The sequence below is a fragment of the Heterocephalus glaber genome, unplaced genomic scaffold (genome assembly GCF_053883595.1).
Source record: "Heterocephalus glaber isolate CG9 unplaced genomic scaffold, H.glaber_assembly_v1.0 deba00001497, whole genome shotgun sequence".
In the NCBI taxonomy this organism is placed as follows: Eukaryota; Metazoa; Chordata; class Mammalia; order Rodentia; family Bathyergidae; genus Heterocephalus; species Heterocephalus glaber.
The window spans coordinates 43,479,877-43,495,737 of record NW_028258320.1 but is presented as its reverse complement, the minus strand read 5'-3'; the positions used below and the strand labels follow the sequence as shown (position 1 = coordinate 43,495,737).

The 15,861-nt window shown below is 38.7% G+C and overlaps 1 protein-coding gene across 4 annotated transcripts; it reads right to left on the bottom strand.

Annotated features, from left to right (window-relative positions):
- Positions 1-202: 202 nt before the first annotated feature.
- Slc35g1 (solute carrier family 35 member G1) lies at positions 203-15,544 on the bottom strand. Of its 4 annotated transcripts, XM_087184943.1 has the most exons (4): positions 15,249-15,543; positions 10,534-10,714; positions 9,864-9,930; positions 7,914-8,101 (listed from the first exon to the last, which is right to left on the bottom strand). In XM_087184943.1, exons 1-3 carry the CDS (start codon positions 15,538-15,540, stop codon positions 9,876-9,878), a joined length of 528 nt encoding a protein of 175 aa, XP_087041069.1. In that variant the 5' UTR covers positions 15,541-15,543; the 3' UTR covers positions 7,914-8,101; positions 9,864-9,875. The 4 variants fall into 4 exon arrangements, with proteins under 4 accessions (XP_087041068.1, XP_087041070.1, XP_004838592.3 ...); XM_087184942.1 differs by lacking the exons at positions 7,914-8,101; positions 9,864-9,930 and adding an exon at positions 203-2,365 and having other exon boundaries at positions 15,249-15,540; XM_004838535.4 differs by lacking the exon at positions 9,864-9,930 and having other exon boundaries at positions 5,015-8,101; positions 15,249-15,536.
- Positions 15,545-15,861: the final 317 nt, after the last annotated feature.

Below are 15,861 nucleotides of genomic sequence, written 5' to 3'. Positions count from 1 at the left end.
ATAAGAACCAAGATACATCATGTAAAGTTACAAGTTCCCAATGATAAATGTAAATGTACTGTATACCTAAAATGTATCAATAAAAGAATTTAAGGAAAAAAATAAACAAAGCTATTTCCTGATCTTGAAAAAAAATTATAAGCTATCGTTTGGTTGTGTTTCATTCTGTCAGAACATTATAAAAAAGTCAAAAGTTTGGTAATGGGATTAATCTTTATTTTTATTAGTACATGTTTGCAGTACGTGAAGATTATAATTATTGTGGGGAGTTGGTACATGTACATAACACATCTTGATTCTTTTTATGTCCCCTCTCTCCCCCTTCAATAAATATATGTGTTTTTTATGTATTTGCAGTGCTGGAAATATAATCAAGGGCCTCGCATATGCTAGGCTAGCACTCTCCAGCTGAACTACATTCCCAACCCCTAGCAGTTTATTAAGTTTGTGGTTCTCAAACTTTTTATTCATGGACCTCTTTACTTTTTTAAACATTATCAAAGACTCCAAAGAGATTCTGTTTATATGAGTTACATATATAAATATTTATCATATTTAAAAACAAAACAAAATTTTAAAATAATTCCATTACATGTTAACAAATCACATTTTTAAGAAAAATAGTTATCTTCCAAAATAATGAGTGAGGAGTACAATATATATATATATATATAGTGTCAGGAGCCAGTCTACATCATTTTGGGGAGAAATCATTTCATCATTTCACAATTAAATTATGATTAGGCCTAGTCTTCTTGCCTACAGGCTAACTATGACATGCTGAAACATAACTTCATTTTTTGCCTCCCGTCACAGCTGAGACCTCAACGGTCTTGTGATGCTGTGACACTCAAGGCCAAGATTACATCAGTTGAAGACATCCTGGTTCTTTGAGAACCAAGTAGTAAGAGAAAGGTTTCATCTGGGGAGGGACAAATTATCATCTTAACTCATCCCGCCTACTGTTGTAAGAGTCTTTGCTCATTTTACCATCCTAATCAACATAAGATCCTCATCAGCATAAGAACCTCATGGCCCTAGGTTTACTGCCACCCTCCAAGACATCTGATACTTCCTCTGATTATAAGATCCTTGTCAATTTACGATTATCACCATCCACTGAGTCATCTGTTACTCCCTATGAACCCAATAAATAATGGCAAACTTGGAGTGCCTTCATCTTTGCTGCCCAGAGCAGCACTGATCAGGCCCAGAACCCAGACTCCTCTCTAAGTCTCATTTCCTGTATTTATTCTTTAATTTGCCTTGTGCTGTCATGGCTCACTGGAGACCAGTACCCATTGCAGGGATTCTGGTAACATCCCCTTTCTCTGTTCCCTACATATTGTAATTTGACTCAATAGATGACAGCTGGATTGCTGGATTACCCTATCTGTTCTGTATTTAATCTGCTGTAATATGACCTGTCTTACAGCCTCTGGAAGACTCTATTGTATACTCATGAGAGAATGCATGAAGCAAATTAGTAATATTCTTAGTCGTTAAAAAAAAAAAATTCTTAGTCGTATTATTAAAATAGTTTTGACATTGTAAATCCCTGAAAGGGTCTTGAAGACTCTCAGAGGTCCCCAAGTCATATATTGAGAACAGTTGGTATGACCATTAATCTTGATATATCAACTTCATTGGATTAGGAAATGCCAAACACATTAAAGCATGTCCCAGGTATGTCTGGGTAGGTCACAGAGGCATGACTGTAGAACTGTATGTGGTCCTTTGCCCCTTTCTCTCTGGAACTGTTCCTCTGCTCTGCTTCCTAGCCACCATGAACTATTCCCCTTTCCTCCACAATGCCATTTCACTGTGATGTTCCTGCCTGGAGTCAGCTCACAGTGGACTGAATTCCCCCACACCATGAGCAAATTTAAACATCAACTTTATTATTTTATCCTCTGTATATTTAATTTTTGCCAGCTTTATTTGTCACAGGCTGAGAGGCCAATGAAATTGTCCTACTTTTATTGATTATCTTATGTTGAAATGCCTTGCTTTATATAATTTTGATCATGTACAAATGGATATATATATTTTTAAAAATGTTTTTTATATTTTTATTTTTAGTAGCTTAAAACAATCTACGTCTCTGTCACAAACACACACACACACACAAATCTGCAACTTGAGCAGAGCTCAGGAGGTGGGGAAGGCTGCTTTTGCTTCACACACCATCAGCTGGGGCTGCTCATCTGAGAGCTGGAGGGTCCATCTCCAACATGTACACTCTCTTGGCTGGCAAGTTGGTATGGGCTGTCAGCTGGGGTGCAGATGGGCCCACAGACTGGGATCTCCATTCTTCTCTCTGTGGACTTTTCCATGTGGCCCAGGCTCCCCGGTGGCATTGTGGCTGAGTTCCAAGAAGAAGCATCACAAGAGAAAAAAGGTTATTCCATTCTGAATTGATGATTTGAATGTAATTCTAATACTAACATGGTAACACCAGCTATAATCAAAGAATTCCCCATATACAGTCGTATCATTAGTTTCCATTTTTCTGCTAATTTTTTAAGCATGTAGAGCTTAACCTTCAAATCATGGTCAAGTATACTAAGGACACCTGTAAGAATGGCCAGGTATTTATTTATTTTGGTACCAGGGATCGAATTCGGGTCCTTGCACTTGTGAGGCAGGTGGCAGAACCACTGAGCTAAATCCCCAGCCCTTGGCCAAGTATTTAGATCCTCAGGTATGGACCTCAAGGCTAGCTGACAATGCACTCACTGGCCTTGGTCTTTCATTCTCCAGCTTTTGCATCATGGTGTTCCTGACCTTGGCTTGGTACCTAGATGCTGTGCTGTTCACCTGAACATACTTTCTTCTGCCCAGGTCTACCCCTGATCAAATGTGGATGTATGCTTTCTTGATCCCAGTCTGGAATATGGGGTACTTCTTTTACTTAATGATCAGGCTTGCTGGGATTAATCTTGAAGGTTACTCAAGTTATAAAAACTTAGTAATGGGCTGGGGATTTAGCTCAGTGGTTCTAGCGCCTGCCTCAAAAGCGCAAGGTCACGCGTTCGATCCCCGGTACCAAAAAAAAAAAACTTAGTAGAAAAGACCCAGGCTCTTTTTCCAAGTAGTGGTATTTCCTGAACACTCTTCCTGTGGACTGGGCTGCTGTGGTATTACCATTCCTGCCCTGCTTTGATAGATGTGTCTGTTCTTTATCCTCCCACTATAAAGCACCAGCCCATCCCTAAATTTCCAGGAGTGATGGGTGGTACCAAGGTTCAGGGGCTCTCTGTCAAGTTCTTAAGACCACCTCTAAACTTACTATTCAAATAGACTAAAAATTGAATGGCTCTTTGCGTATTACAGGGAATCTCTGGTAAGATATCTCGGAAAATTCTAGGTTAATATGATTGTTGTGTTATACTTGATGTAAGGCACAACCACAAAAAAACATGCTTAGGATGGTAACCAGGCTTCTCATGTCCAAAGAACATCATAATAACCAGATTCTAATGCCCAGTATTGACCACAGAGCCATACACACCAAGATCAAAGGTCAGGCTATCAAGGAAATGTGGCTGTCTTACCAGTAGATTATCAACAGACTAATGATGCTTAGTAGGTGAACAGAGGCTAGGAGAATCATGTTGAGTATAGAATGCATAATGCATGAGAAACACAGAGAATCAGGACTACTACCTACTCAAAGCCAAGCATAGTAACTACAGTCAACTAGAAAGACAACAAGATAAAAGATCCCCACAGGCAGATCAGCCAGGAAATGGCAGCTGCCCAGAGGGGGTCTGGTGAAGTCTGCATCCTGAGACAGGTCCTTACAGTTCCTGGTGAGACTGCTCAGGAACCAGGATCATGTAGGTAGGCATCATTTTGAAGAGAAGTATGAATACTCAACTTTACAGTGCTAATTACAGTTCAGTATTTGACATTTTTATCCTTCTGGTCTACAAGTCTGTGGTACTCATTGGTAGGATGGATTCGCCAATAAATAGTTTTACTTAAGTGAGGAAAAGAGGCACAGGTACATTGAGTGCCTAACTGGAAGGCAACAAAACCACACTCAGATCTTCCAACTCCTAATCCAATGCTTTGTCCATTCCTCCAAAGTAGATTATGTGGGTGAGAAGCTGGATACAGAAAAAAGAAAAACTCCAGCTGAGCCATTGGAGACTTCACAAGGTAAGAGGTGAGAAAAGCAAGGGAAATATAGAGCGATGACAATATTGGTAATGTGAGTTAGTGGGATGACCGATCCCAGTACCAAATTTATGTTGGGACATGGAGAAGTGGGAGTAGGGCCAGATAAATAATTTGTTTTGGTTTTGGTTTTTTTTTTTTTTTGGTACCAGGGTTCGAACTCGAGTCCTTGCACTTGCACAGCAGGTGGCGAAACCACTGAGCTAAATCCCCAGCCCCAGATAAATAATTTGGATGTTGACAGGGATTTAGCTCAGTGGTGCCGCCACCTGCCCTGCAAGTGGAAGATCCCGAGTTTGATCCCTGGTACCAAGAAAAAAAAAATAACAATAATTTGGATGTCATGTGTGTAGTAAGGCATCACCATAGTTTCATGTGGCTTTGAGATTACTCTGGCACTGATAGAACAGTCAGAATAGAAGAGTCTAGAAACATGTAATCCCATTAGCATACTGTTTCAGGAAACCAAATATAACATGGTAAGTCTTAGACTAAGATGGCAATCATGGAAGTAGTGAGGAATTTACAGTAAGACAGTCAAGTATTTAGTAACAGATTGTCTATGAACAAAAAGTAGAGTTCAAAGCTGCTTAAGCTCTGATGGTATACAAGAATGAAGGCCTCACTGGAACAGATTAGTGCCTTTATTTTGGAGATGTTAGATTAGATATGACAGTGTAAGAGAAAAACAAACAGCTTGAAATTTGAGATTATATCCCAGCTAAATGGCTAGAGGTCATTCTACAGAAAATGAATTTTGAAGCACAGGTTCAAAAGGGAAATAAGTTATATTAGATAATTTCTACAGTCATAAAAACCAACGTATAGCTTTCTTTCATATGCTTTTATTACTACTTATGAAAACAAGTTATGAAAATATTTCCTTTGGGATATACAGAAACTACAACCTTTACAAAATATACACACTCATAATTGTTACAATACATAATCTTGTGTATACCTTGAACACTGTTTCAGAACATACCCTGTAAAAGTCTAAAGAAACATTTTCTCTAACTTTAGTCATATATTGTGATATTCAAGTATTTAAGCCAGTGTTGAAATAAAACATATGTCTCTAATATATAAGGGATTTAACTTTCAGAGTCCAAAATTCTTTTATTAAGCAAGACAGAAAACTGGAGAGTTGATCCACGTCAGGTAGATACAGGAGTGGTTCACTTTCCATACTTTATCAGAGAACTAAGGAAGGAAGGCCATGGAAACCCACGTTGGGCCAGGTTTCTTCCCTGTCATTCCTATTGATGGAGCATGGCTCCTAAAAGATTATTTCTAAGATACCTCTGAGCTCTAAAATGCTGATTCTAATTATATATTTGCAAAACGATGGTTTTCCAAGTCTAAATTCCAGTACTGTTAGCTTAAAGTTGTGAGTGAGATGACTCACCTAAATAGATTTAATTTAGGATATGTTAGGTTGAAAGCATTAGTTAAAATCAGCATGCCTAAAGTTCCCTCTTGGATTGGAAAAGATCCTTTCTCACCAAGGCATTAATCCTAGAAAAAAGTTCCTTACTTTGGAAGAATCATGTTGAGGTGGGAAACAGCTTATAACTTTTCAACTCTGCAACTTAAGATGATGATAGTCTCAGTTAGGAGGCACAACTCCTATGGAGTTCACTGTGACAAAGTATAATGTGCATGTACTTCCCATATCTTCACTAACCTCCCATGCTTTCCCGGATATTAAATTCAATTTAACTGCAGAGTATTGGCAGGATGATGCTCCAGATAAAGAACATATAGTATGCATTTGTGATGTTACTTTTACTATCATGGTGCTGCTTGACTTAACATCATGCTGATATACTATAATTTTTTTTCGGTACCAGGGACTGAACTCGGGACCTTGCGCTTGCGAGGCAGGTGGAGGAAACACTAAGCTAAATCCCCAGCCCGATATACTATAATTTACCAGTGTTTTTTTTCTATGTAACTCTATGTAAAATCTATCAACTATATCCATAAATCTTTAATGTTTTTATAATTCCATAAGGGGAAAGGACTATAATAGGAAGTTAAACAGCAGAACTGTACTTCAAAAGTTATTTAAAAAATATATAGTTTAAAATCCTCTGAGTGTTGGATTTAGCAACAAAGGGAGATATCTATGAGGCCGACCCTTATGAAACTATGGGTTTTACCAGTTAAAATGGTCAAATCTTTGCATTTTCATACTGTTCAACCTAATAAGATCCTGAGAAAATTTTATTTGGCATCACTATAAATCAAAGAGAATTTATAGAAAATCACATCTCAAGTGAGGAGAAAGGATTCCAGGATGGAAATGTGCACATTGGTCATGCCAAGATTTCTGTCTTGTGACTTAAAGATTGGAAATCTTGAAATGTTAAATAAATTAGTGTAGTTTCAATAAAACAGAGGAAAACTAAAATTATAAAATTATAGCTAGTTGTTAAATGCCTTTGAAACAGAAAACGATTGACCAAATTTGGTAATTTAAAGACTTTTTAGGAGTCACATATAAAAGTCCCAGCATTAAAATGAAAAGGCACAAGTATGAGTTAAAATGTGATAATCATTTATAAAACTCTTGAAAATAAGGCAATTCATTTGTATTAACACCAGTAAGTAGGCACCTATACCAAATTTCAGCTTTGGTATCCTAGATGGAATTATGTTGCAAATTAACTAATACTAATTATAGCAGCATTATAAATTTCTTAGGCTCCTCACCACTAAAAGAACGTCTAAAACTTCCTCAACCTGTATCCCATCTGTACCAAAAATATATTTTAAAATTATATATATTAGTCAGAAAATGTTTTGCAGTTTTTCTTCAAATAATGAGCTTTCTCCTCTCACCAATACCACCCCAACAAAAAAAACCAAACAATTGGGCCGGGGATTTAGCTCAGTGGCACTGCAACTGCCTCGCACATGCAAGGTCCTGAGTTCGATCCCCGTACCAAGAAAAAAAAAAAAATCAAAAGCTAACAAAACCTTGCTACTCCAAACAGACTAGCAAACCTTAATTAAAAACATACCATATTCAAAAATGGTACTTTATTTATGAAATTTATTAAATATAATCAAGGAATAAATGCAGATTTTCCAGGTGTGTGTATGTGTGTAGTATGTCTGAACTGGTTGATGGTATGCTTAAAAAAATATATAGATTTCAACAATAATGCTTCATTTGGAACTCTGAAGCCATTTGTGAATAACTGCTCCAGTACTACTGGCCACTACGCAGAGAGCACCACCCACTGTCCACCAGGTAGGCACATCATTAAAGAAAATAATCTGAAAGATAAAAGCAAAGACCACATCCATTGTCTTCATTATTGCCACAGGTCCTGCTTTTTCTATTTGAACTGCTTTCGTGAGAAGTATCTGACCCCCCAAACCCAAGAGCCCGATGAGTATGAGAAACAGCCTGTCCAGCCCACAGTAAGGCAGACTCCATTCTCCTAGTATAAAGAGGACGATGATGCTTTCAGTGAGGCCAAGTATGACATAATACCAAATGCTCAGAAAGTAGTCCACAGATTTTCCCATTTTTCTTAGGATAACTAGAGTCATTGCAGCAAACACGGCATGTCCAATAGCTGCAAATGTTCCCTGAAGGTGGACTGAATAGCTTCCTTCCGTCCCCGAAGTGTTGGAACCAAACAAAAATGGTGGTCTCACGATAAGGATCACTCCAGTGATTGTGAACAAGGTGAAGAAAGCATCCCAAAGGCTATACTTTTCCTTGAGAAATATCCAAGCAAACAGAGACGTAAACACTGGGCAGCTAAAGGAGATAACTGTGGCATCTGCGAGGGACGTTGTCTGGAAAGCATAGTATATAAGGATCATGGCAGTAGAACCAAGGACTCCTCTGAGAAGGAGGAAACATCGTTGACCTTTTGGGCCTATAAACCCAGTTCTGTAAATTCAAATGAAGAAGTGCATATTAAATGAACTTGGTATGTTTTTAAATAAAAAATGTTTAATGAAACATTTCAAAAATACCAAATATAAAAAGTAAGGGAATAGTAAATTAATTATAATATCTATCACTGATTACATTTATACCTTCTAAAATATTTTCTAAGAATAAAATATATTTTCTAAATATAGCTGATATTTAAAGCGTTCATAGTATAAGTAAAAATAGCACACAAGAATCTCATAAATAGTACAATCATAAATCAGTAATTTTCCCTGTATACGTATAGAATTTTTATGCTTGTAAGAAAAAGAAAATAGGTGTTTATAGTAGTTGTACCTTACAAATACTCATATAATTTTCCTTATTTTCCCTAAATTTTCTATGATGAAAAAAAATGTCATTTTTATAATAAATTCAATTTCACAATTTACTAATACTGTATTAGGGAATTTAATCCTGGCTAATGCACATTCTCTGCTTCATGAGTTGTTTTCTTTTTTTCTATCTCATGAATTTTTCTCTAAAAGTTGAAGCAATCTAAAAAAAAATTATTATTATTATTTTTTATTTTATTTTATTTTTTTAAATTTTGAGCAGGGTCTCTCTAGGTAGTTCAGGCTGATCTTGAACTCACTAGGTAGCCCAGGCTAGCCTCTAACATGCAGCAATTCTCCTGCCTCAACCTCCCAAGTTCTGAGACTACAGAATTGTGCTACCATGCCTGGAACAATGCTAAGATTTATTTTAGCTACTGAATGTCAGACAATTTTTTATTGTTCTTATGAAGAAAAAGTTAAAACACATTGAAAAAGAACAAGTAGTGTCTGAACAAGTATAACTGTTATCCAGTATTTTTTCAATTCAATATTTACCAAACACCTACTCTATATATAAGTTCTTGGCTAGTTAACAACTTGTTGATCAATGCTAGGGCCAGAATTCATTCAGGTACCATTTGGGTCTGACATGGACACTCCTGGACATCTGGAGTTAGTAATGAAAATATGGTCAACTTTGACCCATAATTTGAAAAGGTAGGAGCCTGCCATGATAATGAAACAAAATGATTCACAACAGATTAGGGCAAAGGAAACAGAAAAGGGCAAAGGATTTAAAGAAAACTCTTAAGTGTCCTTCCCCTGACAATACTTTTATTCCCAAAGGGGGAAAGTGGCTACATTAGCCTCATTATTCCTTTGCCACCTTCAGAAATTTCTGAAATATAAACATCATTTTCTAAAATGCCATCACTTTTTACACAGGAATTTCTGACAATACTAATCTTAGTAATTTTTACCTTTCTAGCCATTCCTCAGGATATGGACTAAAACTACTCTAAGTGAATCTACAACATGATGTAAAATGCAAGGAGACTTTGGTTTGAACTTAGGACCTTGTGTTTGCAAGGCAGACATGGCGCCACTGAGCTAAATCCCTGGCTCTAAAGTTTTTGTTTAAGAGTAGGATTTATTGGGGAATAGGAATGGAGAGTAGGAATAACTTCTGAGACACAAGAGGGGTCAAGTGAAGCTTTTAATTTAGAGTTTAAGCACCTTTGCTCAAAGACAGGAAAAGCCAGGAGCCAGTACAGTCCCAAGTGGTCTCCTTCACATGATTCTGGGTACACCTGGATATGCATAGATTATAATGTGGGGGGAGGCATAATTTTAACCCTGGAAAGAGGATTCTATAAGTAGGGAGAAGAGAGATGGGAATGGGGTAAAATAGTGTTATGTTCTACACAAAGCACTCTTACCTAGAATAAGTCTTATTTGTTCCTTGTAATAGGCTTGCTGGGCACAGGAAAGAGAGTATCATCCCTTCTAGTTTACAGAGGAGGAAACAATATCAAAGTAGTCAGAAAGAAACTGTTCAATGTTATTCAAACACTTTCAGGAGAAGACACTATGATCACCTCTGTCTACCCTGGTAAGGTATTAGCCTATCCCACTTAGAGACATCTTGAACATTAGGAGAGACTACGACTTCCTTTTACTTTTTTTTCCTCCCAAATACTGGTTATGACAAAAGAAAGAAGACAGGGTAGAATAAGATAGGGGGAATTATACAAAGAAAGCTTTGTTTTCAAAAGGGGTGGTGGTGAATAACTGTATCTCTTTCTCTTCCTTTTTTAGGCACGTGGTATGGGCTTATGGTAAAAACTTCTGTGGGTAGATCCTTGTAGATTTCACTAATCAGAGCTAAGGAGCACAGAAACTGATAAATCTAGGATTAAGCAGATACTGTAGAAAAAAATAACACAGTTCAAAAGATTTACACACTAGTGCCGGGGATTTAGCTCAGTGGTTTCGCCGCCTGCTGTGCAAGTGCAAGGACCCCAGTTTGATCCCCAGTACCAAAAAAACCCCCCCAAAAACAAAAGATTTACACACATTTATTCTACTTTGTAGTTAAGAAATACTTACTTTCTGTATATTAAGCAAGGGATAATAACTAGCATTTGGAACACACATCGAAATGCACTAATTTCTACAGCATGGACGTCTTGCACTTTTTTAACAAATAAAGAGGCCACTGAGAAAAGGAAGGCAGACAATAATGTGTAAAACAAGCCAAGTCCAGGACAGGGTGCTTTCTTCTTGGCTTCTGAAAAAGATTAAATTCTGGTTAGTCCTTGCTTCCAAGTGTATGTATTACCATTTTCATTTAGAAATTGAGAAAAATGGAACAATGCCAATGGCTAATAGATTACAAATACTATCTTCTAAGCACATTTACTTTCTACACCTGTACCATTTTCCCCATCAGTTATGAAGGAAACAATTTAAACTTGCAGTTTTAAAATGCTGTTTCACCCTATAAAACAGATTTCCTTTGGCTCATTGAAGAATCATCCCTCACGAGTCAAGAAGTAGAAAGCTTGCCAAGATGGCGAGAGAAATCTTTAAAAAACACTTTTCAAAAGGGAAGTGAAAAATACTTCCCAATGATAACATCTTACACCATCTCATTGGTGAACTTGACTTTCTGTTATCTGGTTATATGTTGATTAACCTTCCCCACAAGCTTGTGAGCTCTCCAGAGAGGGGACCTCAGCTATCCTGTTCAAGCCTGGAACATGGAAGACCCTGAATAAATACACGGTAAATTAAAGAGAGAAATTTACAGAAGACTCAAAAGTCTAACACCACTGGCAATGATATAATCTGAGAAGACCCTCTGTTGTGTAATGGTGAACTATTAATCATATCACTATTATCACTTCTCGGCCTTTTGGCTAAGATCAAGTGTAATCATATCACTACTTTTCACTGTACAGAATTCACCTTTCCAGCTGAGAGTAGGGGCTGTCTAACCCTCTGACTACCATGTGCCTTGCACAGAATTGCTTCATCTAAACCTTACTTCTTGGCTTGCTCTTATCTGTGAAACTTAGCTTTCTTCAAGGCATCAAGTATTCAATTGATTAATGACAACCTATATGGGCATTAAACTTTTGTTTTGCAACTTCCTATGCCTTAGTTTCCTATTATCCGAATAGAGTCTGTTTTTAATCTCAATCCCCTTATTGAAGGGAGAGCAAACTGGAGCTAGGTAAGCAGAGCACACCCTAAAGACAGTCTGCATACTGAGCAGTATGCTCTTTTCCATTTTCAAACACAAAAACAAGGAGAGAATTTAAAAAACACAACTGCTTCTTGTCAGTTAAGAGTGTATCAGAGGTGAATGATGTGTAATTTGTTGGAAAACTAGGATTATCATTCCAATCTAGGAAGGTACAATGTGTTACTCAGCTATGAAACAACATTGCCTAATGATGTTTTTTAAAATGCCATTCTTTGATAAATGTAAACACCAAACAGTACATTTCAAAATCCTCATTTCCATCAGATACCTTTGTCCACAAGTGACTGCAAGTCACCAACATATGATGATACAGTCTTTGCAGGGACACTTTATAGCCTGAAGTCCTCTGTAGTCAAAGATATCCTTCTCATCAGAGACCTCCATGTCTTTCTGTTCTAGGTGCACAGCTGGACACGCTGTTTTAGATTTGGAAGCTGTCATTCCATTACAGGTGCCAGAACCCTCCATGCTCTGTTCTGTAACCATGTGCTTAGATACTGCAGAAATGAACTGTTCATACCCATTAAAGCCATGAGAAGGAAGCTTTAGAAGACTTCCAAGTTAAGCACCACAAAATACATCCTTTGGCTGTGGTTGGCCTTAAGAGTTTGGCTTCTAAAATTGCAGAATTCAGATCCAAATAAAACAGTTCTTCTTAAAAGAAACTCAACCCACACATAGAACCTCCACCTTAGAACAAAATGAGAAGATTAAGAACAAAAAACATCTCCCTGGTCTATAATTCAGGGATTTTTCTCCAACCTAAACTCATTAATTTTACTTCAAGAATATTGTAATTTAACTTATTTTAAATATTTTTTTAGAATGTAATTTTACATATTCGGCTCTTTTTCTTTAAAACACATACACTTTTTTTTTTGCCTCTAAATCCTTAAGGCTCATGTTTCCTCATTGGGATAGGACAGATCTTAAGAGTGTTTGAGGGCCTACATGAACTTGATTATTTGTTAATGTGAGTGAGGAACGGCTCTACTCAGTTAAACCTCAGACTCTTACTGAATAATAATTTCAATTTTTTCAGTCAATGGAGATACTCACGGGGGTGACACAATTCAAAAAAGCATTTGCCCATGTAATATATTTCCATGTTCATATCCCACAACAAACATATCTAATAATGTGGCAACTCTAAATAATTCAAATTAAGTGGCTACCATGTAATTTCCCAAAGAATACTAAAAACTAGTTCAGCTGCTCTATCCTCTGCTTTAAGCTGGTGATTCACAATCTTAGTTGAGAATTAGAATCACCTAACTTAAAAATTAATTCCCATACCCTGCCCCAGATCAATAGAAACACAACCCTTATACTATAAAGGGTTCCGTTAGTTTGAGGACCACAGTTGGACTACAGAACTCCTCCAGGATTGAGTGTGAAGCACAGGAAGAAGACAACTTTACCTTGTTTCAGTCTAGAATTTGTACTGTTCTTGAAGAAACCAAGGAGGTATCTTAGGACAGCCTGACATTGTCCATTAAGGCTATTCAACAATGTAAGAAAACGGTTAATATTCCAACCTAAAGTTGAAAATGAAGTTTGTTAAGACAAGCACTTAGACCAAGAGTCTAAAAAGAGACTGTCAAAAAGTGATGACATCGCAAGCAAAAGGTACCAAGTTTGATCCCCAGTACCAAAAAAAAAGTGATGCTTAAATGTAGTATTTCTAACTTGTGTCAGACAGATAGGCATTTTTTGTTTCTTAAAAATAACGGGGGGCATAGTTAAAATTTTATACATCAAGTGATTGCTATTATGGAATGTTGCAGGTCAGATGTGGTTTATATTTTATTTGAAATGTCTGACTGAAAAGGGAGGGGGAAGCAAATATTTGAAATTTGGAAAAATCTTAAAACTTTTGGGAAGAAATTGTAATTTTCACTTACATTTTCTTAAAGGTATAAAAGGTTTATAATTGATATATTGAACCATAACAATTGGTGATTATGGAGCAGGTAATTATAGCCTGCAAAAAAGTTGCAATCTAAGAATTTTAAAAATTAAGATCCTAAAGTTTTTGTTTAATTACATCAAATTCTGTATGTGAAATTTTAAAATGCAGTAAGTTTTGAATGGCTTCATCTTGTCTGATATAAGTAAATGAGTCTGTAGACTGTGATCTCCCCAAACTAAAAAGTACAATACCTGGAATTGTGTTTTTTATGGTTGTAGTGTTGATAAACCACTAATATGGAGAAAATAAAGGAATTACACAGTGCAAAAAAAAAAAAGTGATGACAGCACAGTGGTTTAAAATGTTTTACGGAAATCTTGTTTCTCAGAATATTATCTGATCACCTTCTAACAACTATAGAAAGCCTTATTTGCTAGGGACTTTTTTGGAAGTTAAAAGACACCATAAGATTCTTTGCAGCACTCACACTTGTTTCTCATTTTGGTATGTGCTACCTGACTGTCCACTACTCCTTGATGATTCACAAACAAGAAACTTTTAAAAAAAAAAATTGCAAGTACTAACTCAGAATGGCTTTCATCTACAGGGTGACATGGTAAGAAATTGACCTCTTCAAGGGCTGCACATCCGGTCATCTGCCTGCTGTGGAGGCCCCAATCTATGCATAAATGATCAGAAAAGTCTGAAAATTTGTTAACATTTAGGACAGAAATGGAACAAGAATCTCCTAAGGTTCTCTAAGTTGGGGAAAGTGCATACAAGGAGGGAAAATTGCGATGGAATTAAGAGACACAGAAATCCCAGGTCATACTTAAAGGAGAAGCTCTAGAAGATGAGCAGTGTAACTTTGTCTTAAAAGATCTCCCTATGCTTCTGTCTAGGAAGCTGTTCCGGTGGAAAAAACTTAGACTAGGTCTTTGGCAAGCTAAGATCCTAACCCTGGAGCTGCCTGGACCTGCCCTCTACCCACAAGAGCCACAACTTGGGAAAAACAAACAAAAAACTCTCCAAAGCCCTCAACTTCCCTTCTCCGTCAGAGAAGGGGCCTTAACAAAATCATGAGTTGTTTATGAGGGGTCCTTGGCTTTGGACACACGACTGGGAACTCCTCAACCAGGTAAGCCTTGTTTTTAATCAGTTGCTAAAAAGTCATCCTATCCCAGAGAAGGTTACAAACCAGTAGCCCTACTCAACTCAAGATTCTATGACTACGGGGCACTTTTATAGGGACGTTTTTCAACTTTCCCTTCTAGAAGCTCCATTTACTACATTAGTCAACTTCCTCCTAACAACCCCCGCTCTGTCGCTGCTGGCCTCCCACCTCTGACGTCCGACAGGTCACAACAAACTGCAATCTGACTCCAAGGTCTTGCCCGCAACACTAATTACAAAAGCGACCTTAGGATCCCCAAAGGATTGCAAACACAATCAAACTTTCTCTTGTCTCGGCGCCGGTGGGGGGCTCAGGGAGGCTTGACAGCTGGCCAAGTGACAGCTCGCCGGCAGCGTGGAGATGGGAGGCACGGCGGGCACAGCACCCCAGCTGCCGAGACCCCAAGTCCCCAAGACGCCCTCCCGGACCCCCAGGCGAGACCGCGACGGGTCCACACCCGCACTCACCTGGCTCCGCGCGCCAGCCGCACGGCCAGGGAGGGCAGCGCCAACATTTGCCGCGGCCGGCCGCTCCAGTCGCCTCGGCGTCCGCCGACTCTTCACCCACGCTCGAAGGCGCGGGGTCAGTTAGTGACAATCCGGACTCCCCTTGATCGGAGGACTTCCCGGTGGACTCCGGGGCACTCTCCTGAGGCCCCATCTCGCGGCCAGCGTTCTCCCCGCAGCCAGTGCGCCGTCTGGCGCCCGCAGCCGCTGCTCCGCTGCCTGGGTCTTCCGGCCGGCGGGGGCCCCGGCGCATGCGTGCGCTTCCTCTCTCCCCTCCCCCCTTCTCACCCCGGGGACCTAGAGCTTGTCCTCCGCCGCCCTCAAGCGTTCGGCACCCGGCGCCACCTCCCTGGTCAGACTGCCGTCCCCACCGCTGACCCGAAGGCGTCCATCTCTCTGCTGTGGTCTGTTGGATGGACCAGCGGTTTGGAGTCTCCTTCCCAAGGCCTAATGGCTGTCTTTGCACCCGAGCGCCACAAGTCTAGTGCCTTCTCTTGAGATCCAGAGTGGATGTTTTGGGGGCACTTCATTCATTACCTCTGGGATACCTTGGAGACTTTATAAAGCACTGTGC

Excerpts from the sequence above, each read along its gene's own strand:
- Slc35g1 (XM_004838535.4), bottom strand. The coding sequence starts at position 15,441 with ATGGGGCCTCAGGAGAGTGCCCCGGAGTCCACCGGGAAGTCCTCCGAT. Across the intron at positions 10,715-15,248 it reads CGGCTGGCGCGCGGAGCCAG|AAGCCAAGAAGAAAGCACCC; the intron begins GTGAGTGCGGGT and ends AATCTTTTTCAG. Across the intron at positions 8,102-10,533 it reads CCTTGCTTAATATACAGAAA|AACTGGGTTTATAGGCCCAA; the intron begins GTAAGTATTTCT and ends TTGAATTTACAG.